The 27,917-nt window shown below is 38.5% G+C and overlaps 1 protein-coding gene across 1 annotated transcript in view; it reads right to left on the bottom strand.

Moving 5' to 3' along the window:
- Nucleotides 1-5,712, bottom strand: part of ZC3H12B (zinc finger CCCH-type containing 12B) — a 227,076-nt gene extending 221,364 nt beyond the window's left edge. Inside the window, exon 1 of the mRNA XM_053699224.1 lies at nt 5,427-5,712. Coding sequence (XP_053555199.1) covers nt 5,427-5,603 — 177 coding nt within the window. The 5' untranslated portion in view covers nt 5,604-5,712. The remainder of the gene's footprint in view (nt 1-5,426) is intronic.
- Between the last annotated feature and the right edge of the window lie 22,205 nt (nt 5,713-27,917).

The raw sequence follows: 27,917 nt of genomic DNA, 5'->3' as shown, positions 1-27,917 counted from the left end.
TCGGTTTGGGGAAAATGTTTGCTTATTAGTTTTAAAAATATAAAGCTTTAGACTTTGATTGTAAAAATGTTTTATGAGCATGAGTGAAAAAAACGACACTTTGAAATTATGATGATTGGTATAGAAAATGTTGTGTTGGATAATATTTATACAGGATCATATTTTGGCATAAGACATTTAAGCCTGTTTCAAGAGCAGCAAGACTTAGGCTAAGTTATATGGGTATATTGCCCCATACAAACTATGGGCTAGATCCCAAGCTATATGCTACCTGTGAATAACGGCTGCATAATACCAGCAGGAACTAAAAGTAGCCAACCATCAGCTTTAATACTCAGCACCCTACGAATGGTATGGTAAGCTGGGTAGGGTAAGGTAGCAATATGTAGCAACCACCTACACTATGCATAGGATCTACTAAATCACTGTAGTGGCAGCTTCCTATGGCTATAAATACAATGCTGCGTGTTATTGCAACTCTATTACCATGTATGTTGTATGTCTGATTGACTCCTTCACAACAAATACACTTAACAACTATTAACTTCTAAGACCCCCTTAAAAATCTAACTGCTTTAATCAAAAATCCCACCATCATGCTATCTTTCCATGGAGAAACAGTCAACCAGTTCAAAGGGTGAAAAGGACTCTGTCACTGATGTTACAAAGAAGAAAAAAACCATAGATAAATATTTTATTTTAAATATGGTGATGTTTTTTAAGCAGCTAAAATATACATATGTATTTAATAAGCATCTTTGTTAACCCAAGATGTTTTATTTATTTAGAAGTAGGGGGTTAATATTAACGGATGGTTGAACTTTTAAATTGGTTTATTATTATTTGAGGGACCTTGCAGTAATGACAGAATTTTATTTTTAAGATAAACTGTGAATGTACTGTGTTTTCAATTATAAATGAAAACTATATCATTAAAATAAATATTTATTAGGAACCAGAATAAAATTATAGGATCTGTGGCTCCTTGAGATGTCTCAAGTCCTAATACACAGACCCTTCCTGGTTCTTAAAAGATGTGTAACTGGATTTTCAATATTATAACTGATTAATAAGTTTAAAGAGTTTTGTTTAGCAGAATTTGATAAAGTTGCATGTTTTAAACTGTCTTGAGTTATAAGCATTCATGAAGGCTATGTGTCTGCAAGTTTGCATTGTGATAAAAAATCTTTTTAAAATATCTATATGAATGCCAGAATGTTTGAGATTTTTTGTTTTCTTTTTTCAATTGTTTTGCTACTTCAAATTATATGTGAGCTAATCGACCATATATTTTTTCAGTGATGTCATTGATAATATGTGATGCCATCTGTAATGTTACCAAAGCCTATGGTCAGAGGTCAAGTTCAGAATTTTGTGTTTTTACAGAACAAAACATTCAATACATGGGTGCCTTGAGTATGATGAAATTAATAGTAATACAAGCTTATAGATCAGATGAAACAACTAATGAGTGCAATGATGGATGACTGTATAGTACATACAAAGTGAGATTTCCTTATTTCAATGTTACATAACCAACCAACACTATCAATGGATTACAGTAAACAATAATAGGTCACTGACAGACATTAATTCTTTATTAGTAATAAAGAATTGTCAATAGAACGTTCTCACCATCCATAGTCCATATTAAAACTAGACATTATTATTGGATTGCTGACAGAAAATACTAAAAGGCTACTGGCAGCATACATCAGTGACAGACATTTCTGTTGTCTTGCTAAAGAATAACACAGGGCTCGACAAATGTGTTCAAAATCTACTAGCCAGCCCACCAATTAAGGAGCTAGCAGCTTTTGAACATCCTTATTATATAAATTGTGGGGTCGAGATCTGATGCATTGCAGAGCAGGATATGCTCACACACTCCCGACCTCTTGACCACCAATCTAACTGCTATGTTACTGACCATTCCAGCTAGCATTGCACTTGAAATCATGTGACTTTAACAACACCCCCATGTCCTGTCATTGGTAAAGAGGCTTTGCTGAAAGAATTTTATGTAGGGCTTCGCCAAACTTAGATTTGTATTCCACAGCTGCAAGGCCTAGAAAGTGTCCAGCCGCACCAAGCTAAATTTTAGGTGCAACTGGTGGTGGCTGGTGGGGCACCAAAGTTTTGGGAGATCTAAATCAGGGAACCAGGGACTAATTTTAAAGCTCCCAGGATCCTGGGTTTGCGGTACCCTGGAACAGCATATTGGCTAAACATTTTTAAAATAAATTTAAAATCTTAACTGTTGCAATTGTTTTTCAATAGCCCAAATAAGACTAAGTGCCAAGGCTTGGTACCTCTTGCTTTGGACAAAGGGCCTCCTAGCTGACCAAATAGGGAGTCAATAGTTTGGAATGTGTGCAAAGCGCTTAATAAAAGGCAGAGGTGGTAGATGGAAATGGTAATATTGGCAGTTATCACTTGAACTGACAGACTAAAAAAAGTGTGTTGAGTGTGGTGGGTGTGTCTGAAGAGTGTTTTAATTTTAATAAAACAATAAAAACAAATAGATAAATAACCAAATGGTTATAAACAATGGTTAAACATAAATAAAATCACAGTTGAATAAAACATTGCATTATACAAATAATATGCTTAAAATTCTTGTGTCATGGATCCATATGGGGTGTCAGAAAAATGACCAGTGATGTGGTGTGCTTATTGAGGGAGTCTCCCTTGAAAGGTTGGGCCAAGGGAGTGTATAGACTTGCTGATGATGCGAATGTCAATGTTAATATCAGTGTGGCCAAATGTGTGTGTGACCAGTAGTGTCCGAAAACAGGACACCCCAAGAGTGGGGTGTTGGAGACGTGTGTAGTGGAATCAGATTTGTGGTATGTGCCCCCAAACGGTGGAGAGGTGTGCGTCACAAATGTCAATTGGTTGAAATCACACTAGAGGAATGCATACATTTAAAATAACATTGCAAAAAGACTGCAGTTGCAATATAAAGGCCTTTATCAAGACTGTCTTGATAAAGGTCTATATTGTGGCTGAAACGCATTGACCAGAGCTGGTAAGCACATTTTCATTATCCTCCTTGGTGTTTGTACATTCTACACTATTGTTTATAACTTACAGGTACACCCAGAAGGACACTCAATGGAATCACCAGGACCCACCTGAGGAATACTCCTATTAAATCACTCTCTCGCAAATCCAGTAATTTTTTTGTATCACTGACTTTGTTTCTATTGGATTTAGCCACAGTAGTTTTCCCATAACTTTATTTTTTGGTGTTATTTTATGTTTTATTCCTTTTCAGTCTCATTTGAGACACTCCATTGACTGTTTGTTCCCTGTTCACACACGTGCACGTGATTTTTCCACAAATTTTTATTGCAATTTTGCACACATTATTTTACCACTCGCAACTGCTGTCTTTTTGCAATGTTATTTTAAATGTATGCATTTCTCTAGTGTGATTTCAACCAGTTGACATTGGTGACGCACACCTCTCCGCCGTTTGGTGGTACATACGACAAATTTATTTATCTGATTCCACTACACACGTCTCCAACACCCCACTCTTGGGGTTTCCTGTTTTCAGACTCTACTGGTCACACACACACATTTGGCCACACTGATATTAACATTGACATTCGCATCATCAGCAAGTCTATACACTCCCTTGGCCCAACCTTTCAAGTGAGACTCCCTCAATAAGCACACCACATCACTGGTCATTTTTCTAACACCCCATCATGGATCCATGACACAAGAATTTTAAGCATATTATTTGTGTAATGCAATGTTTTATTCAACTGTGATTTTATTTATGTTTTAACCATTGTTTATAACCATTTGGTTATTTATCCATTTGTTTTTATTGTTTTATTAAAATTAAAACACTCTTCAGACACACCCACCACGTGCGACACACTTTTTTAGTCTGACAGTTCAAGTGATAACTGCCAATATTACCATTCCCATCTACTACCTCTGCCTTTTATTAGGCACTTTGCACACATTCCAAACAATAGCCCAACTCTGTCAACCACTTACCATATTTGGAGGAGTCAATACGAGCTTGAGTCTGCAGCGGACAAGGCTAGCTATGGTCATTATCTTAGTATAAAGTACATTTTTGCAGATGATTTCTGCTAAAGCCAATAAGGGAAAGATGTGTAGCAGAGTTAGCCCTGAGAAACCAGCAGTATGAATCTCCAGCTCTGGGAATTAGAAAACACACAATTTTCATACTAAATTACATGAAAAGGAGGCAAAACTAAATAATTAAAGTTTTTTTCAAAGTTGATTTATTACGCATAACTAAACATTTTTTATAAAAATCTCAATATGTTTAAACAGTAGCACGAATCACTTGCAGTACACCAAAGGCATACTGAGAGTCTGTAACAGTTAGCCACTGACAACTTAGTAATAAACACTCAGGCAGAAGTAAAGCATTGACATTAGATGTTAGTTCAGTATTTTCATTTTGTATTCTGCACGATCCTTTGTTTTTTAAAGCTGTGAAACAAAGTTATTATGTTATCATCCTGCAGTTCTGAGTTTACACAACATGAACAGACAGGCACTTTCCCATTTTGTGCCCTATCGCCAACAACTCTGCTCACAATATATACGCAAAGCTGCACTTTTTAACTACCCAGCTGCACAGCAGAGTCCTTTTCAGTAACAGCCTATGTATGTGTTCTATACTTAGGATTAAATTTTGTAACATTTGATGTACATTTTTGTTTGCATGGATGTGTAATAGTTTACTGAGGGGCATCATTGCTTGATCACCAACAAACAGCACCCTTGAGTCACTGACAAAAAGCAACCATATAGGTCACTGGAAATCAGTATACATGAGTCACTGGCTTACAGCAGAAATAAATAACTGAAGGACAGTATAGGTGAACACTGACTATATAGAAGGAACACTAACAGATGCCTTACTGTCAGTACTAATATATTTCAGGCAATATACACACCAAAGATAGTTTAGATGAGTCACCCACTGTATAGATGGATCACAGATAAATGAGTTATAAGTGGTATTATTAAATCACTGGTAGACAGTATACATAAGGCACTGATAGTATAGATGAGTCACTGACAGTATAGATGGATCACTAACAGACATGATATTTACTGTAAGTATTAATGTATAGATGAAGCATTGAAAGACAGTAAAGGTGGATCCATGTCAGTTTTATTGGATTACTGACAAAAGTACTGCTGGGTGTAAAACATGGTCCACTGACAGAAAGTATCTATGGATCACTGACAGCACAGCTGAGTTATTGACAGACAGCATAGATAGTTGGGATGACAGTATACATAAATTACTGACAATAATTATGTTAGACAACAGACCTGGGTCAATGAACAGCAGAACTAACGGGTCACTGACAATACTAATGGATCAGAGCAACAGTTCTCACACGCTCCTGACTCACCAGGGCCTTCCTGCGTTGCTCCTCATCGCCCAGCTCGATGCACACTATGCGGCAGTGCTGGTCCGACTGACTGGGATGTCGCAGGCGGAGCCGCACCCGGAAAAGTCTCTGGATGCGGGGGGCGCAGCGCTGCAGCAGGGGGCCCGCACTCTCCGGTACCGTCAGCTCCAACAGCATCTATCAATGTAGCCGGGCACTCCGCGCGGCAGGCCCGGAGTAGGCCTGAGCCAAACCAGGGAAGCTCCTGGCAGTGCAGACAAACTAGCTTGCATGGGGTCCGGGCCCGGCTCCCTCCCTCCTCCGCCTCACCAAGCAGCCCGAGCCCGCGGCACCCGCTCCCCAGTGCAGCCTGCAGCTGCCCACACACCGCCCGCTCCGCGTCTCCTAGCAACAGTGCCCCAGCCTGATGGTTCTAAGGGGACAGCGACACTATATGGGGGGCAGAGAAACTGCATCGGCCTGAATATCTTGAAATTTAATAGAATATGATTATCTTAATGCGTTGCAATAATGTATTTATATTATTAGTGATGATGCAGCAGTTATGTAGTTACTTAGCCCATGGGGGTATAACCTTTTTACAAAGGTGATCACAATGAAATAATTTTCCACTCTGGAAAAATTCTGTGTAAGAAACAAATATTGCTAAAGTTCAAACGGACTATGTATTAGCAAATAGAGCACTGATGCCACAAATCTAAATAAAATCAAGTCATAGATTACATTTTCATATTAAGGCTATAAACTTGCATCTAATAAAGAAAAGCAAGACATAATTTTAGCAGTAAGGTTATAGCCCCCTATATATGTACAAAGAAGATAAAATAAAAAATACAAGTAGTAATAAAAACTAACATTAAAAGGTAGTGCCACCATTTATTTTTACCAACGTCGTTATAACAGATATGCTAATGTATGTAGTTAAAGTTATAGACTTGAAATGTATAGCATACCCCTACCCCAGAAATCCAGCTGCAAAAATCCCTAACTGCAAGCCCCCCCCCACCCCTAAATTATACTAACCAATTTAACACATAAACTCATAAAACCTCTATTTACCCATTTCAAATATTCCTTACATTAAAAAAAAAAAGCTATTATGTCAACTCAACCCCCCTGCATAAGACAACAGTTTTAAATAATGTTTGAAGCAATGTTAGCCATATAGTTCTCAAGACACATGCATGCCTCTAATCCTAGGTTCCCATGAGATAGTATATTTTGCATCAATATTAACTCTCTAAGAACATGAATTAAAAACAAAAACAACCAGAGAACAGAGTGAGGAAACATCAAAGCCCTTCCAAAGAGTAGCTCAGGCACTACTGGTTCTGAGATTTTCTTTGTGGTTTTGCTTAGTAATTGGTTATTATTTCCTTATGTTATTGTCTTTTTTGTCTACTTATTCAACATACTTTTCATTCTACGATGCCTTTATTATTATCATTATCTTTTTTTTCTTCTTCTTTTCTTTCAGCTTTGCTTTTAAGCCTATACTTCAGTTTTGTTTCTTACTTCAGTGTCCCAAACCTTTCTGTGCTTTTTTTCATGGCAAGCATCTTAGATGCTTTTCCTTTTTTTCAAGCACAGAGCTCTGCCATTGATGCTATCTCTTGCACAGTAGTGCATGTGCTTCTTCTTGTTATGTGTTTGTTCTTTCCAGCCTCTTCCTCTTGCAGAGATACACATGCTCAGTAATGTTGCTCTGGTCACAAACCTGAGCAGACTGGAAGGTGACATTTTGGAGTGCACATTGTTTTGGTGTTCAGTTGTGGGTGTTTACCAGTTATTTACATTTTTATTACCTATACCCTCACTATGGTGGTTATTTGTTGGGGATTTTCCACAAAGAGAATTGAAGACAGCCCCAATTTGAATAATATTACATAGTTTTATTCACTCCTCCATTGCTATAGCAATGCAGCAGCAAAAAGTGACACAAGCCCCTATACTACAGGGAGCATCTATAACCAATCATCAACTCCCGTTGTAAGCTTAGAAAGCAAGGGAGCCAACAGCACTACTTATGACATGCTACAAACTTATACCCTACATATCATACTTCCGATAATACCCCATTTTATTTAGTGGTTACCTTGTGAGGCATTTTGTGTCACTCAAAACAGACTCACCACATCTGCTCAGCTTCTGTACCTTTTGGAAGTTTGCACCAATCACACTGATACATGATCTAATCTCCATCAAATAGCACCTGGTTTCTCAACAGCCGGGCCGTGGCCCAGTACCGGGACGTGATAGCCCTGCTGTTGGGCCCTGACCTGTCATTACCCCGCTGCACACCAGGGGCAGACTGAGACCAATCAAGGTTCCAGGAAAACTGTCTCACACTGACCCAAATGTATTCAAATTTATGCAAATGAACATGGTAGCCTCCCTGCCCTAACCCCAACAGGCCCATCAACCTCCAGAGCCAGGACCCCCAACATTAAGGGCCAGAGAAAAAGCCCCCAACCTCCAGGGCCAGACCTCACACTCCATGGCCCTCACAGCGACAGACCCCCAGCAGGACCCCCCACACTCCAGGGCCCCCACTAATCCCACTTAACTGCTTAGCTACTGATATTGCAACTGAAAACTCCAGCTTAAGAAATGCACCAGGAGCCGTGGAGATGCCATTTGTGGGGCCCCCTACTTGTTAGTCCATTGGCCCAGGTTCTATTTGCCTGGCTGATCAGCCCGCCCCTGCTGCATACTATATATATATAAAACTACCGGGCCCTGGACATGTCCAGCTAAAATTTACCGGGCCTTGAGGTCACTTTGGTTGAGAACCACTGAAATAACACATACTAGCTTTCACCCATGAACTAATTTTGTATCAGTTTGTATAAGCAGTATACTTGTGGTCAGATCTATATTTCGAATACTACTGATAATACCCCATTTGTATTCGGTGTTACCTTGTGAGGCAATTTGTTGTCACCCTAACCAAACCCACAACATCTGCTCAGCTTTTGTATGTATCTGTTGAAAGTTTGCACCAATCACACCGATACATCATCTAACCCCCATTTAATTACAGATTCTGCTCTCTGACAATAATTAAGCCAGCACAGTATTCACTAGCTTAACCCCATCTAGTAGTTGTAATATTAATTTAATTATCCCAGTTTTTATAGTTGTGTTTCAATACAAGTTAAGTTTTATTTTATTTTGGAATGTATACTGTCATTTGATACCATTTGGTGCCATTTTTCTTATTTAACTAGAATCACACAAACTTGTTGAGTGCTATATGTGTATTCTTTGGAGTGGATCCTTTATTCACTCTTTTGTTTATTCACTCTTTTGCCTTCCAGCTCTGGGCAACGAGGTCACATATTCATTCCTCCAGACATGGCTGGAGTCGGGATTTTATGCTTTTTCTCTGTCCCCTGAAATAGCCCAAACCATTATGTTAGTTCACAAGTCTCAGTTGACCCTAATTACTCTGTTCTGGCCAATGCATCCATAGAAGTCTCTCTTTAGAGATTAGTACTTCAATTGCTCTTCTTTCTACGTAATTGCCCGTTCTTTTTTGACACTTAATGGATCAGTTTATCCTTTTGTAGTCACAGGACCAGCTTTCCTTGATGTTTTGGTGCATATCAGGCGATCCTGATCCTGCAAAGTCCTTTCAATTGTCAGTATATTTATGAAAATCTTAGTAGTGCTCTCCAAATAATATATCAGCTTATGGTAGGGTCATAACACAATACAAATAATAATTATCCTTAAAAATAGAAACCCTTAACCAACATGCATATACAGTACTAGAAACCATACAATTAATATAAATACCTGAACTCTTTTATTTAGTTAATATCCATGAACATTTTTGAAATATATTTGCAATACCAGAATATGATACAATATTATATGCGCTTGAAAACTATTTAAATATGCTATGCAAAGTTTATGCACGCTTATCTTTAAAACCAGCCTTATTTACAAATCTTTTAACATCCAAGCAACAGTGTTTATAATCAATAGGATAATATATATATTCTGCTATTTAACTGTAATTTATCCTAATACAATATTAATTTACAATATCAGAACTTGCACAGATGCGTTACTTAGCCAATCAGATACAGATTTATACAATATATAGGCTGTGACTACCAATTTAAAATACAATATACACTTCTGAATTATTATTATATGTTTGCATAGATAAACAATTTAAGATTGGGATTAGTTTAACAATACATAGGCTATGAAATGCTATCTTGGAATACCAACTACTTTTTTTTTAATCTGCTTATTATAATTTAACTGTAGTGACTAGGCATATAACTTATCTTACCAATGATCTTGAATACGTTACCAAATAAACCAGACGATATCCAGTTTCCAATGTTTCTCAACAGATCCAATTTCACCTCAGAATACCAAAAAGTATAATTTGCAGTCAATGAGTAGAATAGATCAGCTTTGCTTTGAGTATATGGTATTTCACACCAGCATCCAATTACCAGTCAGCTCAGCCAAAATCTGTCTCTCTCTATGTTGCAATCACTTTATATGGGTTCTCCTCACTGGTGAAATTGGAAACGCCCCAAAACGGAAACCTTGTCTCGGATTGGCCCTCGTGCTTGTCCCTGGTCCGCCCCTAGAATTGAAGCATGTTTACCATGGCAACGCATCTCTTGAACAGTTAAATTCCCTTATTTGTCCTACCGGTATTGGCCCCTAGGTGGCAGCAGATATCCAAACAAAACAATTTCACCTTTAAAATTTCTAAGCATTTCTAAGCAAGTTAATTATTCTCATAAAATGGTTATTTAATCAGATCACACTCTCTGCATTAATCATATATAACCCCAATTACAGATGGGTAGTATTAGATTTTTTTGTGTGACTATTCTGATACCAAATATGTTATATTATTAACCTTTTATTATATTAAGGCAATTTAATACTGCTAATTATTAGCTTAAAATGCATTATAATTTTATCAGTATCCTGGCATTTCTATACAAATAACAGCCTATTTTTATATTTCCAATAGTTCTGTCTGCATTGTGTTCTAATATGAATATATCATATTTTATGTTTCTAATAAGCCCTGGATGTATGAACCTTCTTCATGTAGATCTGAAATTATATGCCTGAAAAATACAAACAATATAGAGGTTATTAAACATTTTAGACTGACTAAATAGTTATCTCCCAAGCTTAGCAAAAAAAATCTGTTTAATATAATGTGTTAAAAGACCGTCATATATCCATTAAAAATATATATATATATATATTCTTATAATGCTGAAATGTATTTTACTTGCCTATAACATAGTTGTTTTAAAATTTTATTGTGAGACATTTGCTTTCTCTGTGTTATCCTAACCCCAGATGTATTGTCTACGTTTTGTATATTTCAGTCTTGGCAGTTACATGGCAGGGGTCTTTTGCACCTACGTGTAATGCTGAAATTCTTACAAAACATGTCACTTTTGAGATCCTATTACACCTTTCCAGTTTGAAAGACAAATGGTATACTGATTCCAGTCTGCTAATTACCATCTCATTATCTCTTAAATCAACAGCCCTAGACATTTATGTTTTTATTAACTGTATGGGGGTAAGGGATGTTCTTAAACTTGTATTTTTAATTAAGGACCAAATGGTTTTAATCCTGTCTCAAGCCACAAACTCTGTTCTCTTTCAAAATTACTTCCCCAACATTCCTCTAAGTGACTGTTCTAAATTGAGCAGGCCAAATGTTCCATTGTCCCCCCCATGTGTGTTCAGCATAACTTTACATAATGAGGGGGGAATAACTAAACATGATTGAAGTTAGTTTGTCTGAAGGGAATGAATCCTTTTTACTGATCAGTCAGATATTTGATTAAACATATATATTTATTAACTTTAAAATATATATATTTATTAACCTTACATATACCTTGACACAATAGAGGCTCACCTACTCCTTCATGATTTTTGGGTACCAGGAAATATTATACTTAGGCTCAGTCTTCATGGGTTCACTGGTGAATGGGTTGGGAGGTTGATCGATTTTCAGCTTTAATTGTTCATTTTCTAATTCTCAGCGCTGGAAATGTACTCTGCACACCTCTCAAAGCAAACCTTGTTTCATATCTTTCCCTAATTGGCCTAAGCAGATAGCAACTGCAAAACACTTCACTTTATACTAATTTAATTATCATGGCTAGCTTTGCTATCTGCAGACTGAAGCCTGGATTGGCTCTTCCAAATAAGACAAGTGGTGGATAGAGTTTGGTATTGGAAAACATTTATGAAAAAGAAGATGCTTTTAAATAATTTTAGACTTGGCTAATATCTTATTAATTTTAATTTTAGAAGCAGCTTTTATAATATATTAGTATATATAATAATACATAATATATTACTATCCTATATTATAAAAGGCCAGGTATGTTTGTCCGATGCAGTGATGCGCAGTAGAGACTGCAGCTTGAGACAAACATTCCTGGCCGTAAGAAAGAATCAGTCAAGGCTGTGAGGATCAGACAGCAGTGAGGGTGGGTGGGAGGGTGCGTGGCCAGGCGGTAGCGGACATGGCAGGGCGTGGCCTGGCGGAGCGGGCGGGGGAACCGCTGCACTGCAGAAAATGGCCCGTGTACCCAGGCTTTAGGACTAGTAGTATATAATAGTTAAGGGATGACTATAGGGTATCAGGGGGTCCAAGTGGCTAGGCTTAATTGTGATTGAAGGGCCGAGGAGTTAAAGTGGGTAGTGAAATTTGAGCAGGTGTTTTAAGGGTATTTCAGTTAAGGGTTAATGTATGAAGATTTGGTCAGAGAAGAGAAGACTTAAAACTGTAAGGAAGCTAGGGTGTTTTTATCTTTGAAGGGAATAATAGCTGTGTTTAATTTTATTTAAGTACATTTCTAATTTATAAGTTTTGGGGGGAGGTGGGAGTCACTTTTTCCGGTGTTGTTTTTTTTGGTGGGGGTTAATTTTGGATGGATCTGGTGGTTAAGAATTATTTGGGGTGGGGGGTCTAGTATTTTTTTTTTTTAATTAATAACGGTATTGTTCAAAATAGTTATGGGCTAATTGCAGTGGTGGCCTGGTAGTTTAGGAGTTAAAAGCAGTAGGCTTCTTAGTGGCTAGGGGTTTTATTGTAGTGGGCAGTTATGGCAGTTTAGGGGTTTATTGCAGTGGGTGATATGATGGTTTAGGGGTTAAGAGCACCATGGTCAGGATCAGGGCCGCCATCAGGGGGTGACAGGGGTGACTCTTGTCAGGGGCCCAATGGGCCAGGGGGGCCCCATGAGGCAAGAACTTAAAAAAAAATATATTTTATTTTATTTTGGCAGCCACCAGTGGGTACTACAGCAGAGTGCTAATTGAGTATGGGAAATGTTATTACAAGGAGTAAAGTATTAGCATTTGAGAGGATTTCTGAGTGTGCACTAAACCACTATGCACAGTGTGAGACAGACTTGGCACTTTGTTTGTACAGTGTGTTCCTGAGTCACACGGCAGATCACTTTCATTTGCAGAGGAGGTAGGACTTGCTTAGCAAATGTTTTTTATTTATTTGTGCATTTTCGGATTGTAATTTCAGTGTGGTAGTAGTTGTATGGTGGGGCCAGGGGTCCATTAAAACAATTTGTTTTAGCAGCAGTGTATTTATGATTATTTGACAATGCTATATATATATATATATTAAATTCCAGTTTACTGCCCCTTTATGCAAGGTCTTTCCAGATGCAAGGAGGCATTTTATCTAAGATTTTTACATCTACATAACATGTTATACTCTCAGACGAAGATTGCTCAGTGTTTGAAATAAGACAGGTTAACTTAAAACTGTTCAGTTTACACTACAGCTGACTTAAAGGGACAGTCTACACCAGAATTTGTATTGTTTTAAAAGATAGATAATCCCTTTATTACCCATTCCCCAGTTTTGCATAACCAACACAGTTATAATAATATACTTTTAACCTCTGTGATTATCTTGTATCTAAGCCTCTGCAAACTGCCCCTTTATTTCAGTTATTTTGACAGACTTGCAGTTTAGCCAATCAGTGCCTGCTCCCAGATAACTTCACGTGCACGAGCACAGTGTTATCTATATGAAATACGTGAACTAACACCCTCTAGTGGTGAAAAACTGTTAAAATGCATTCTGAAAAGAGGTGGCCTTCAAGGTCTAAGAAATTAGCATATGAACCTCCTAGGTTAAGCTTTCAACTAAGAATACCAAGAGAACAAAGCAAAATTGGTGATAAAAGTAAATTGGAAAATTGTTTAAAATTACATGCTCTATCTGAATCATGAAAGTTTATTTTGGCCTAGACTGTCCCTTTAATTTTGAAATACATACCAAAAAGCCTAAATCCTGCATTTAACCAGATCTAATGGTATGAGTACCACAGCTTATGGTTCCACCAAGACCATATAGAATACAGCATTTTCAAAATCCATAAGTACAGCTGACAGATGGGAACATTTGTACACTATATTTAAAGTGGTGCTCTTGGTTGGGGAAAAAACAAACAAACATATGTCAACATTTTAAAAGAACTTTTCTTCATTTAGCCATCTACCCAGATTATTAATGTACAATTTTGAATTCACAGAATTATTTTTGTTTACACATTTACAAATATGATTCTTTAAAAAGTGATCTCTTAATTTCTGCGATTTTTTTTTTATCATGCCACACACTGTTGATTTAGGGGATGCAAGGTGCATAAATGTTTCCTCCTGTGAGTGTTTCTGTGGGTGTCTGTGTTTATGTCTTTGTGCTTTGGTTTGTGTCTCTATGAATGTGTATGTATTTTTTTTTCCTGTTGGTCTCTCTGTGAGGGTGGGTGTGTATGTCTTCGTGCATTTTCTGTGGATGTCTGTGAGGGTGTGTACATATGTCTTTGAGCTTTTTTCTATGGGTGTCACTGCGAGGATGTGTGTATGTTTGCTTTTGTGTATTTTCTCTGGATGCCTCTGTGAGGGTGGTTGTGTATGTCTGTGTTTTCTATGGATGTCTCTGTGAGGGTGTGTGTGTGTATGTATGTATGTCTGTGTTTTCAGTGGATGTCTCTGTGAGGGTGTGTGTTTTCTGTGAGTGTCTCTGTGAGGGCGTGTATGTCTTTCTGTGTTTTCTGTGGGTGTCTCAGTGAGGGTGTGTGTATGTATGTCTTTCTGCGTTTTATGTGGTTGTCTCTCTGTGTGTGTATGTATTTGTGTGTTTTCTGTGGCTGTCTCTGTGTGTGTATGTGTGTATATGTCTTTGTGTGTTTTCTGAGGCTGTCTCTTTCGGCGTTTCCTTGGGTGTATGTGCAAGTTTGAGTTTGTGTGTGTGTGTGTGTGTGTGTCCATTCACATCTTTCTACAGACTTTGAGACTAATGAGACCTTTACGGAAGTCATCAATCCACCATTTAACCTTTAAATTATTGTTTAGGCAGTTCAGGGCCTTCCTTTCAGCCACTGCATGCTGTTGTCATCATTTAGTTGGCATCTTCCTTTACAAAAAGATAATCAGAACTCCATATTTTGTTTTCTAAATCTCCTTTTTTTTCAAAACTGTAGTCTACCTCATTACTTGTCAGGTCAATGTAATCAAGTGCTGAGTGTCTGTTTGGGTGTCTGTGTCTGAGTGTGTTTGTGTGTTTCTTTGCGTGTCTGCTAGAGTGTCTATATGTGAATCCTTATGTGTGAGTGTGTGTGTTTCAGTGTATGAGTGTGTGTGTGTTTCAGTGTATGAGTGTGTGTGTGCGTTTGTATGTTACTACCTTTACAACATTTCCAAGTTTAAATAGACACTTAAGAATAAAGTGCATATACGTTTTAGTCACTTGGTCAAAAATTGCACATGTCAAGTGGGGGGGGGGGGGGGCCTGATCAATGGTTAAGTCAGGGGCCCCAAAATTTCTAGTGGCGGCCCTGGTCAGGATTACTTTTAGTGTTAGTATGTTAACAGTTTACACTAACTTTTAAAATGTTGTATTAAAAATTGATTATTGTGTGCATTGTGTACCAGGTAATCAACTTGTAATATCATGGTAAATGTTTATTTAATTAAAGAAAAATAACCATTACCATAATAATAACAATTTAAATAGTTGTATTTAAAGTGAATGTAAAGTTTCAAGTAGTGCCCGTTTTTTAAAAATACTATTAAAAACAGGGGCACTTTCATTGATGAAACTTTACATTGCACCATATTTGTAGAAATACTTACCTCTTCGTCTTGAAAGCCGGATCGCTGATGTTGTCGCTTCCCCCGCCCGTCGCAAGCCTCTTCCTACGTCAGAAATGATGATTCCGGCCTTTCTCCAATCACGGTGTTGCTTTAGGCAATGCTTCCCCCGGGGGGGAAGCCGTGATTGGAGGAATCGTCATTGCTGACGTAGGAAGAGACTTGCGATGGGCTGGAGCGGCTTTCAAGACAAAGAGGTAAGTATTTCTACAAATATGGTGCAATGTAAAATTTCATCAATGAAAGTGCCCCTGTTTTTAATAGTATTTTTAAAAAACAGGCACTACTTGATGAAACTTTACATTCACTTTAACTAAAACAATAAGATTATATTTAATGTTTGCTTTTCATGCTTGCCCCTCCCTCCTCACACTTAGGTCCTTGTGTAGATCTATTCCACTCCAAAGAATCTTCTATTTATTGAGCTTCTTGAAAATTAGTATAGGTTGATTCTGTGTACATAGATTTGCAGTGGAACAATGGCATTAAAGGGACAGTAAAGTCAAAATTAAACTTTCATGATTCAGATTTTTTTTTTTTTTAACAACTTTCCAGTTTACTTCTATTATCAAATTTTCTTCATTACCCTGAAATCCTTCGCTGAAGGAACAGTAATGCACTACTGAGAGCTAGCTGAACATATATTGACAGCCAATCACAAGAGACAAATGAGTGCAGGCATCATTCACCAGCTATCTCCCACTAGTGTAGAATATGTATATATTATTTTTCAACAATGGATACCAAGAGAAAAAAGTACATTTGAAAATAGAAGTCAATTTAAGAGTGTCTTGAAATTACATGCTCTATCTGAATCATGCAAGTTTAATTTTGAGTTTTCTATCCCTTTAAATAGAAACTAGATTTAGATAGATTTTTCACCAAAAAACATTTTATTTAAAAAAAAATCCTATTTAAATAAAAAAATCAGATTTAAATGAAATTTTATTATTTATTTTTAATTGTTCTGAATCGTGAACACAACGTGTTAACTTACACTCAATGGAAACAAACCCTAAGTAGGGAGTCCCATGATAAATAATGAATGAGCTTATTTAGACATGTGCACAAGACAAGTCATTGAGGGATATTTATCAAAGGTCTGGCGGGCCTGATCAAACAGTGCGGATCAGGTCCGCCAGACCTTGCTGAATGCGGAGAACAATACGCTCTCCGTATTCAGCATTGCACCAGCAGCTCTTGTGAGCTGCTGGTGCAACGCCGTCCCCTGCAGATTCGCGGCCGCCAGCAGGGGGGTGTCAGTCAACCCGATCGTAGTCCATCAGGTTGAATTGCTGCGATGTCTGTCCGCCTGCTCAGAGCAGGCGGACAGGTTATGGAGCAGCGGTCTTTAGAACGCTGCTTCATAACTGGTGTTTCTAGGCTCGCCAGAAACACGGGCCCTTAAGCTCCATCCGGAGCTTGATAAATAGGCCCCATTGGGTACATTATTTAACCAATTACTTGTACTATCAACTCTAGTGTTATAGATTTGTTAACATTTCCTAATTAACTTGAGACTTCACACAATCTATATCAGTCATGTTAATATCACATTGATGCGAAAGCTTAAAGGAAAATACTTTTCTGGAGCAAACAGCTAAATGAGCTTGATAAGACTTGACTTTGGTATGTGAAGATTTTTGTAGAAAATTGTTGAGATAATTTTTTTTCCACCTGGAATAAAAATCTACTTGAAAGCTAAGCTGTCTATGCTGCATGCTTCTTATGTGCTGTATAACCACACACAGCAAACAGAGAAATCATGCCTTTATATGGATTCCAATTTCCTGGTAATGAAGCTGTCATATATAGTATTTGTGTGCATTCTTCATATATTGCCCAGAGCCCATTTAAAGGGACATCGCTGCTGCTTGTACCTTGCTAATCGATGGATCCTTTGCTTAGTTATTTTATTGTTGTATGCTACGTGTTTTATGATCACACACAGTCACTCCAGATTTAGGCACTGTGAATATCTCACCTCACTGAATGCTGACATTTCTCAGCTGATCCCTGACAGGAAAAAGCCCAACTACCTTTCACTAATTCACCCTGAGTTATAGATCCAGCTAAGGTTTACCAGTAAATTTAGTTATCAGACAGCACCAAAGCCTTGTACATGAGTATTGTCATGGTTGTACATCTAACAAGCACAAACACTATAGGTACTTGTTGAAAGATCACTAAAATATCCATAATGCAATTTAATTTCACTGTAAATTTATATATGAAATGCATAAAGCCTATTAAGCTATAAAACCCTGTTGTTTTCTATATGTATGCCAACTGTGAAATAATGAATTAATGGTCAATCTCTCTCTCTCTACCTCCCTGCCCTCCACCCCGGGCTAGAAACTTTTAACCCCTGACTAATAAACTAAAGTGATATTTTCCCATTTATAAAATATTGTTTGTTTTGCCAATTGAACAAAGACTAATTTAGACAGAAAGTGTCATTTTTTTTTTAAAAAAAAACAGTGTGTATGGTATGTGTGTCTGTGATTGGCTAAAGGCTGTCACATGATACAGAGGGTAGAGATATTAGAGGAAACTTTAAAATTTGTAAAAAAAAAAAAAATGAAATTCAGAGTATGTGTTATTGCACTTGAATATGCTTATGAATCAATTATCTGCCATGTTTTACTCTCAAAGTGACTGTCTAAAATATCCTTATATACATTCCCCCCCCCCCCGCAAAAAAATAAAGCTAAATAAAGCAGTGAAGGTATGAAATAAACACTAAATACAAAGTGCATTTAAATGTATTTTATTAAAGAGCCATTCAACAGTCATTCTTTCTTCCCTTAAAGGAACATAAAAACCCACATTTTTTCTTTCATGATTCAGAATACTATTTTAAACAACATTCCAGTTTACTTCTATTATATAATTTGCTTTAATTTCTTGGTATCCTTTGCTGAAGAAGAAGCAATGCACTAATGAGAGCTAGCTGGATGCACTGGGTGAGCCAATAAGATGAGGCATATATGTGCAGCCACCAATCAGCAGCTCCTTGGTCTACCTAGGTATCCTTTTCAACAAAGGATATCAAGAATACAAAATAAATTAGATAATAGAAGTCAATTTTAAAGTTGTTGGGTTTCATGCCCCTTTAAATGTCACTTCAATTTTACCTGCTGAAGTGTAATAAGTGTTTTACAAATAGCTTGTCTCCTTAATTTTGCCTTTGCTGATGTAAGATGAGTTGCAGTACTGCATCTTGTCTGATTTAACTGAGATAAACATGACAAGCATTTAGGTACCACTTTCATAACGTGGGGACAGACTGAGTTCAGCAAGATTACAATATTTTCAAGTCTTTCTTTCTTTCTATCCAAAACCGCATTACAGCTGGTTCATTACAGGCTAATGATTTTTGTCTATTATAGAAATCCTGTTTCCTTCTTCTTAACTCACAGTACAACATTTTCTCCAGTGTGTGTGCCTTGTAATAAGCAGAGTAAAGAAGAGGCAAATACACTCATTATATCATTTTAGCAGACCTGTCATGGTTCCAGTTTAGGTTAGGAGTTTGTATCACGGTCCCGGTCACATATCACCTTTCCCTAGAAAAGAGAAACCAGGAACCACGTGGCCAGGCCAATAGCCTGTGTAGACTACAGCCATGATAGAAATGGCCCATCCGTTACTCAATTCCCAGGCAACCAACACTCCACATAAAGACCACCCTGACTACACCTGAACCTTCCAGTCCCATATACTAGCTGGTTAATGTGTTATGTTTTAAGCAAGAAGGCATAGAGGCATTTTTATTTAATTTAAAGGGATCATAAGCATAAGTTTTATTTTAGCATTGTATTTTTTATAGTGTATTGATAGTATATATGTAGCTTTGACAGTAAAAATTGTAATTCAAATTAAATTTATGCCCACTTTAGAATGTAGCTAAACACAGCTGACATCATGTTAATTTGGAAAACCCCATTCATGATATTATTTAAAGGAATAGTCAAGTCAAAATTAAACTTTTATGATTCAGATAGAGCATGCAATTTTAAGCAAATTTCTAATTTACTCCTATTATCAATTTGTCTTCATTCTCTTGGTATCTTTATTTTTAAAAGCAGGAATATAAACTTAGGAGCCAGACCATTTTTGGTTCAGCAGCTGAGTAGCGCTTTTTGTTTGATGACTAAATGTAGCCACCAATCAGCAAGCTCTACCCAGGTGCTGAACCAAAAATGGTCCGGCTCCCAATCTTACATTCAAATAAAGATACCAAGAGAACGAAGAAAAATTGATTAAAGGAGTAAATGAGAAAGTTGCTTAAAATTGCATACTCTATCTGAATCATGAAAGTTTAATTTTGACTAGACTATCACTTTAATCAAAAACATATCAGTAAATGAAGTAAAACTCTCAAAAAGATCATTTTGGACACACACAAAAATAGACATATGCACACACGCACAAACATACACACATACAAACACACATTTATATACACATACACGCTAGACTGACACTTTTTCTGTCTTCACCACTATTTCCATGATATGTTAGACACTTGCAAAATAAAAATTAATAATAATACCTTACTTTTATATCTTAATTATTTAAGATTATTTTTTTTTTAAACCTCACAAATGAATCCATTTTCAAACTGATTACAAACAGTTTATTTTATAATACGGTCTTAAATGATTTAGCAACTTACATGTTGTTTTAAAGTAACATGAAAGTCAAAATTAAAATTCTGTGATTAGGATAGAGCATGAATAATCCATCCAAGATGGCGTCTCTTCAATTCCGATTCGCTGATAGAATTCTATCAGCCAATAGGAATTAAGGTAGGAAAAATCCTATTGGCTGATGCAATCAGCCAATCGGATTGAAGTTCAACCCGATTGGCTGATCCAATCAGCCAATAGGATTGACCTTGCATTCTATTGGCTGTTCCAATCAGCCTCTTCTGGCCGGATCGGATGAAGACTTCTGCCCCTCTGGAGGTCCACTTGTGCCCGGCTGGGTGAAGACGGCTCAATTTAGGGAGATCTTCAAGGGGGTAGTGTTAGGTTTTTTTTAAGGGGGGATTGGGTGGGTTTTAGAGTAGGGTTGGGTGTGTGGGTAGTGGGTTTTAATGTTGGGGGGGGTTGTATTTCTTTTTTAACAGGTAAAAGAGCTGATTACTTTGGGGCAATGCCCCGCAAAAAGCCCTTTTAAGGGCTATTTGTAATTTAGCATAGGGTAGGGAATTTTATTATTTTGGGGGGCTTTTTTATTTTATTAGGGGGCTTAGATTAGGTGTAATTAGTTTAAACTTCTTGTAATTTTTTTATTTTCTGTAATTTAGTGGGGGGGTTTTGTACTTTAGTTTAATTTATGTAATTGTATTCAATTTTAGGTAATTGTAGCTAATTAATTTAATTTATTTAATGATAGTGTAGTGTTAGGTGTAATTGTAACTTAGGTTAGGATTTATTTTACAGGTAAATTTGTATTTATTTTAACTAGGTAGCAGTTAAAATAAATACAAAGTTGCCTGTAAAATAAAAATAAATCCTAAAATAGTTCAAATGTAATTATTAATTATATTGTAGCTATCTTAGGGTTTATTTTATAGGTAAGTATTTAGTTTTAAATAGGAATAATTAAGTTAATAATACTAATTTTATTTAGATTTATTTAAATAATATTTAAGTTAGGGGGGTGTTAGGGTTAGGGTTAGACTTAGGTTTAGGGGTTAATAACTCTATTATAGTGGCGGCGGCAGATTAGGGGTTAATACATTTAATAGGCTATGTGGGCTATGGCGGTTTAGGGGTTAATAATTTAGTTATTACTTGCGGTGTGGGTTTGATGGCGGATATAGGGGTTAATAGACTTTATTAGTTATTGCGGTGGGGGATTGCGGTTGACAAGTAGATAGACATTGCGCATGCGTTAGGTGTTAGTTTATTTTTGCAGGCATTTTCGGGAGTTACGGTGCTCCCATACTCAGCGCAAGGCCTGCTACGGCTGCCCTTTATGGCGAGGCAAAAATGGAGTAAGATTTCTCCATTTTCGCCACGTAAGGCCTTGCGCTGGATATTGGATACCGATTTACGACGCGGTCCCATGTTAGCCTATGGGAGTAATAATTGCAAGCGACAGGTGAAATATACGCACGTATGCTACGCCGTATATGTAATACCAAAATCGCATAAAATCTGGCGTCGCCGGCTTTTGTGGGCGACACTGCATATGTAATGGAGGCCCAGGTCTCTGCTTTGTCAGATTTGAATGACAGGTCTGCAGCACTACACTTCTATTTTTCTCTATTGGAAATTGCACCTTCCACAAAAAGAAGGGGGGGGGGGAGGATATATAGAATGAAATATATATAGAATGAAAATAAAAATACAGAAGGATGTGCTAAAATTACATTTGTACTGAAATTTTCCTCCCCCCAAACCCTTGCATATACTATATCAATTAAATGTAGAAAATGTATTTCTGCTAAATAAATCTTTACTGTCTCTTTAAGTGATTATTAAATAACAACCATTTTTGGCTTGTTTTTTAAGCAACAGCAGTAACTTAGCTAATTGTACATCCCCTGTGCTGCTATTGTAATTCTCGTGGGATGTTTCCCTATCAGACCAAACTTGGTCAGTAGTCTTCTTATCCCGGCGTCAAGTGGAAGGATAAGGAAATATCCCAGAACAAAGTGAGTTTAAGAAATGAGGTAAGCAGTACTCATAGTAGACAGGGTAGTCCTTCACGGCAATAAAGTTAAGGCAGAGAATGGTCAGAGGCAGGCAGAGTTCGGCAACAGAAAGGCAATCCACCAGTTTAGCAGTTAAGGGGTAAGCCAGTAGAATGGTCAGGAACAGGCAGAGGTCAGCAACAAAAGGTAATCCAGCAGTTTAGCAGTTCAGGGGTAAACCAGTAGGAATGGTCAAGAACAGGCAGAGGTCAGTAACAAAAGGTAATCCAGCAGTTTAGCAGTTCAGGGGTAAGCCAGTCGAATGGTCAGACAGGCAGAGTTCAGTAACAATAAGGCAATCCAGCAATTCAGGGGTAAAAGAGCAGAGTGGTCAGACAGGCAGAGTTCAGTGACAATAAGGCAATCCAGCAATTCAGGGGTTAAACAGCAGAGTGGTGAGACAGGCAGAGTTCAGTAACAATAAGGCAATCCAGCAATTCAGGGGTTAAACAGCAGTGTGGTCAGACAGGCAGAGTTCAGTAACAATAAGGCAATCCAGCAATAAGTAACACCCAGGAGCACACACAGAAAGTCCTATACTTGGGCAGTGTATGTAATTCGTGTAATTCGTACTTATATAGGCACTGATTTGCGCTAAGAAGGACTTTAAAGGATCCAACCGGCTTGAGAGGGGAATAGACTTGTGGTGATGACGTCATTGCCGCTCGCTCACAGCAACCATTGCGTCCCTGGCAACAGCCAGAGTGGCGCAATGAGGAGCAGCGTGACATAGCCCCCCCACTCAAGAGTTCCCTCCGGGAACCAGAGTCGGCTTCGAAGGGTGAGCAGCATGGAACTTGGAGACCAAAGATGGTGCATGCACATTACGGGCAGGGAACCAGGAACGCTCTGCCACAGAGTATCCTTTCCAGTGTATGAGGTATTGGAGCTGCCTGCGCCTGATTCTGGAATCCAGGATTTTGGCAACCTCATACTCTGGTTCGCCATGAATCAGGAGTGGAAGAGGAGGATGTCTGAGTTGAGTATACCTATTTGTGATGTAGGGTTTGAGCAAGGAGATGTGAAAGACTGGGTGAATGTGCAAGGTCTTAGGCAAGGCCACCCTGTAGGCAACAGGAAAAAGTCTTTTGAGGACTTTATAAGGACCAATATAACGAGGTCCTAATTTGTGACAAGGTTGACGTAAGCGGATATGTTGGGTAGAGACCCAGACACGATCACCTGCAACAAAGGCATAAATATTAGCTCGATGTTGATCGGCAAACCTCTTGTATCTGGAGCTGGTTGATTTTAACTGAGAGTGTATTCGCTGCCAATGAGAAGTGAGGTCTTTGAAGCAACGTTCTACAACAGGGACTCCTGGGAATTAGCAGAAAGAGGAAAAACACGAGGTTGATAACCAGCTGCAGCTTGGAAAGGAGAGCATTGTAGAGAAGAATGCCAATGAGTGTTCTTTGCCAGTTCAGCTAGGGGTAACAACCCAGACCAATTAGTATGCTGTGAATTGACATATGCTCTGAGATAAGCTTCAAGATCCTGATTGTTTCTCTCCGTCTGCCCATTAGTCTGGGGGTGATAACAGACAAAGAAACAGTGGTTCCAAGCAATTTGCAAAAGCTTCTCCAAAAGGTAGAAATAAATTGAGGTCCTCTGTCAGACGTTATTTACAGGTATACCATGGAGCCGTACCACATGTAACAGAAAAAGAGTGGACAATTCTTGGGCTGTAGGTAACTTAGGTAAAGGTACAAAATGAGCAAGTTTGGAGAATCGTTCCACCACAACCCAGATGACTGTATGATGGTCAGAAGGAGGGAGGTCTACAACAAAATCCATGGCTATGTGTGTCCATGGTTGTTTAGGTATGGACAATGGTTGAAGAAGGCCATGAGGTAGGGAATGGGGAGTCTTATTAACAGCACAAATCTGACAAGCCTTGACATAATCCTGAGAGTCTGACTTCATTGTAGGGCACCACACGTGTTGGGAAAGGAGTTTAAAGGTTCTTGTCAAACCAGGATGACCTGACAGTTTGCTGTTGTGAGCCCAGGATAGCACAGGAGAGTGAAGGTTTGGAGGAACATAAAGGATTTTAGGAGCCGCAGGAGCTTCAGATGTTTTTTTTGACTAGGCATGTTGCAGTCTTTAAAGAAGAGAGGTGTTGAGCTGAGCAACCACACAGGAAGGAGGTATGATGTTTTCAATAGGAGCTTCAGAAAAGTCGTAAGACTTAGGAAACTGACGGGAAAGGGCATCAGCTTTTTTATTCTTGGTCCCAGGAAGGTAAAAGACTATAAGGTTAAAGGGACACTGAACCCAATTTTTTTCTTTTATGATTCAGATAGAGCATGCAATTTTAAGCAACTTCCTAATTTACTCCTATTATCAATTTTTCTTCGTTCTCTTGCTATCTTTATTTGAAAAAGAAGGCATCTAAGCTAAGGAGCCAGCAAATTTGTGGTTCAGAACCATGGATAGCACTTGTTTATTGGTGCTATCCAATCAGCAAGGACAACCCAGGTTGTTCACCAAAAATGGGCCGGCATCTAAACTTACATTTTTGCTTTTCAAATAAACATACTAAGAGAATAAAGAAAGTTTGATAATAGGAGTAAATTAGAAAGTTGCTTAAAATTGCATGCTCTATCTGAATCACAAAAGAAAACAATTGGGTTCAGTGTCCCTTTAAAACAGGAAAAGAATAGGGCCCACCTGGCCTGTCGAGGATTGAGTCGATGAGCAGTCTCTAGGTACGTCAAATTCTTGTGATCAGTGAGAATCTGAATGCGGTACCTTCTAGCTAATGACGCCATCTTAATGGCTAAGAGTTCACGATTACCCACATTGTAATTTCTCTCTGCAGAAGTAAACCGTTTGGAAAAAAGCTACAGGGTGCAACTTGGAGTTTAAAGGGTCCCTTTAAAGGATCCCTCTGGGTTAAGACTGCACCAGCTCCTATCTCGGAGGCATCAACCTCTAGAGTGAACTGAAGATCAGGATCAGGATGGTGGAGCACAGGAGCAGAACAAAAGACGTTTTTCAGATGAGAGAAAGCATCCTCAGCTACAGGAGGCCAATTTCGTTTAGTCAGCTCAGTGAGTGGAGCAACGATTTGGGAGAAGTTCTTTGTAAACTTGTGATAATAGTTCAAAACCCTCCTTTGAGATGACATAACCAAGGAACTGGATCTGAACTTGATCAAACTCACATTTCTCCAGCTTGGCTACCAGAGTTTTTGAGGTGAAGAAGTACCTGTTTTACATGCTCACGATGCACCTTAAGCATGGAGGAGAATATGAGGATGTAATCCAAATAGACAATGACAGTGCGATTAAGGAGGTCACGGAAGACATAATTGATGAATGCTTGGAAAACAGCAGGGGCATTGCACAACCCAAAAGGCATTACGAGGTATTCGTAATGCCCTGCTCTCGTGTTGTAGGCAGTCTTCCACTCATGTCCCGGGAAGATACGAATAAGATTGTACGCCCCACGTAGATCCAACTTTGTAAAGTAGCAAGCATTTTGGAGTGAATCATATAATTCAGTGATCAAAGGAATAGGATAACGATTCTTAAATTGTAATGTTTTTTAGGGCTCTGTAGACAATACAGGGTCTGAGACCACCATCCTTTTTACTGACAAAAAATAAGCCAGCCCTGGCAGGAGAGGAGGAAGGGCGAATAATGCCTTTAGCTAGGTTCTCTTGGATATATTCCTCCATGGCCTTGGTTTCAGCTTTAGAGAGCGGATAAGTCCTCCCTTTAGGAAATGGGGCTCCAGGAAACAGGTAGCAGGATCCAAGAAGAGTGAGGGGAATTAGTAGTGGCCAGGCTTAGAGGTACCCCACTTTTATTCTCTAAGCGTTGGCTTTTCCCAACAGTATATCACAATTCTTGAGTTGGTGTTAATTAGAACCACAATAGAAACAGTATTAATCTCCTTCTTCTCTGTCGTTCAGATTCAGAGGGCTTAAGGGAAGAGAGATCCATGGGTTCTTTTTCAGAGGTAACTGGAGGTGCTGAAGGGGTAGAGGATAGTCTAGAGACTGGACGGGTAGGAGGACAAGAGGGAAGGATTCTGCGAGTTCTCTCTCTCTCAGCTTGTCTCTCCTGAAAGCGAGAATCAAGACTGATGCAGTGTTTTTACTGCTCTTGAAAAAGACGATTTAGTAGTTGAAATGCGTAGAGCTAAGCTAAAAAGAGCCTTTTAATATGTTTTAATAAATATTTGTTTGCTATAACAAGTATTTTGCTGCCTTTCTTGGAAGTATTCTAAAGTTACCAACCACTTTTGAGGAGCCGGATTCCGAATTACTCGGAGTGAGTATACTGCACTTTATATCAATTTAAAGATACAATCACCTGCAGTGTAATTTGTCTACAGATACTAAAGCACATTATGGGAAAATCAGGATATAGATCCTTATGAAGAAGCTGAACTCTGAAATTTTCGGAGTGAGTATACTGCACATTATTTTGTTGTCAACTCCTGCAAATCACAAGTTAAGTTTCTTTCTTCAGTGTACACCATAATACATATGAGATTCAAGACCAGCGCCTCTATATACATTCTCCATATTCTACTCACAGTCCTGTTGGGAGAGACTGTTAGAAGGCTGCGGTCACCTAAGAGGGGAGTATTGTGCTCTATTCTAGTCATTCTGTACATTGTGTTGTTAACATCTAACATATCTGTATAGTTTTTATAATTATGAATTCATCCAGGGAAGATGGAACATCACGATAAGTGAGCTCATCCTTGATGCACTCATGCAAGCCTCTCCTGAAGGCCGCTTTGAGAGCACTGCCATTCCAACTGGTCTCATGTGCCAAGGTGCGAAACTCGATGGCGTATTGTGCCACAGATCTATTGCTCTGGCGGAGATCCAAGAGAGAGTATTCTGCAGCAGCAGTGTGGCCAGAGGTCCCAAATACCGACGATAATGCAGGTATCTGCATCGTTCAGGAGCTGAGCACTCTGTTACAAAAGGGGAGAGACCCAGGCTAGAGCCTTGTCTTTCAATAAAGAAATAATAAAAGTGACCTTTGACTGATGAGACTGGAAGGTGTGAGGGTCATTGCGGAAGTGCAGCCTGCATTGGTTGAGAAAACCCCTACAGTCAGTAGTACCATCATACTTGTCAGGCAACGGTATCTGGGGTATACTACCAGAAACAGGGGGGTGTAGGTTGCAGCACTAATAGCAGGGACTGGCTGTGTGGGAACAGGAGTGGTGTTTTTCTCTGCAACCAGTGAGGAGAGCATAGCAGTTATAGCCTCTAGTTTAGAATCCACATTCTGAAAGTGTATGGCATGGGTTCCCAGGGTGTGTCCCTGAAGAGAGACTGCTCTTGCTACCTCATTTGGGTCCATGGCCCAAGTATAATGTAATGCTCGTGGGATGTTTCCCTATCAGACCAAACTTGGCCAGTAGTCTTCTTATCCTGGCGCCAAGTGGAAGGATAAGGAAATATCCCAGAACAAAGTGAATTTAAGAAATGAGGTAAGCAGTACTCACAGTAGACAGGGTAGTCCTTCACGGCAATAAAGTTAAGGCAGAGAAAGGTCATAGACAGGCAGAGTTTGGCAACAGAAAGGCAATCCAGCAGTTTA

Source organism: Bombina bombina, chromosome 1 (assembly GCF_027579735.1).
Source record: "Bombina bombina isolate aBomBom1 chromosome 1, aBomBom1.pri, whole genome shotgun sequence".
In the NCBI taxonomy this organism is placed as follows: domain Eukaryota; kingdom Metazoa; phylum Chordata; class Amphibia; order Anura; family Bombinatoridae; genus Bombina; species Bombina bombina.
Note: the sequence above shows the minus strand (reverse complement) of the source record. Positions and strands in the feature narration are given on the sequence as shown.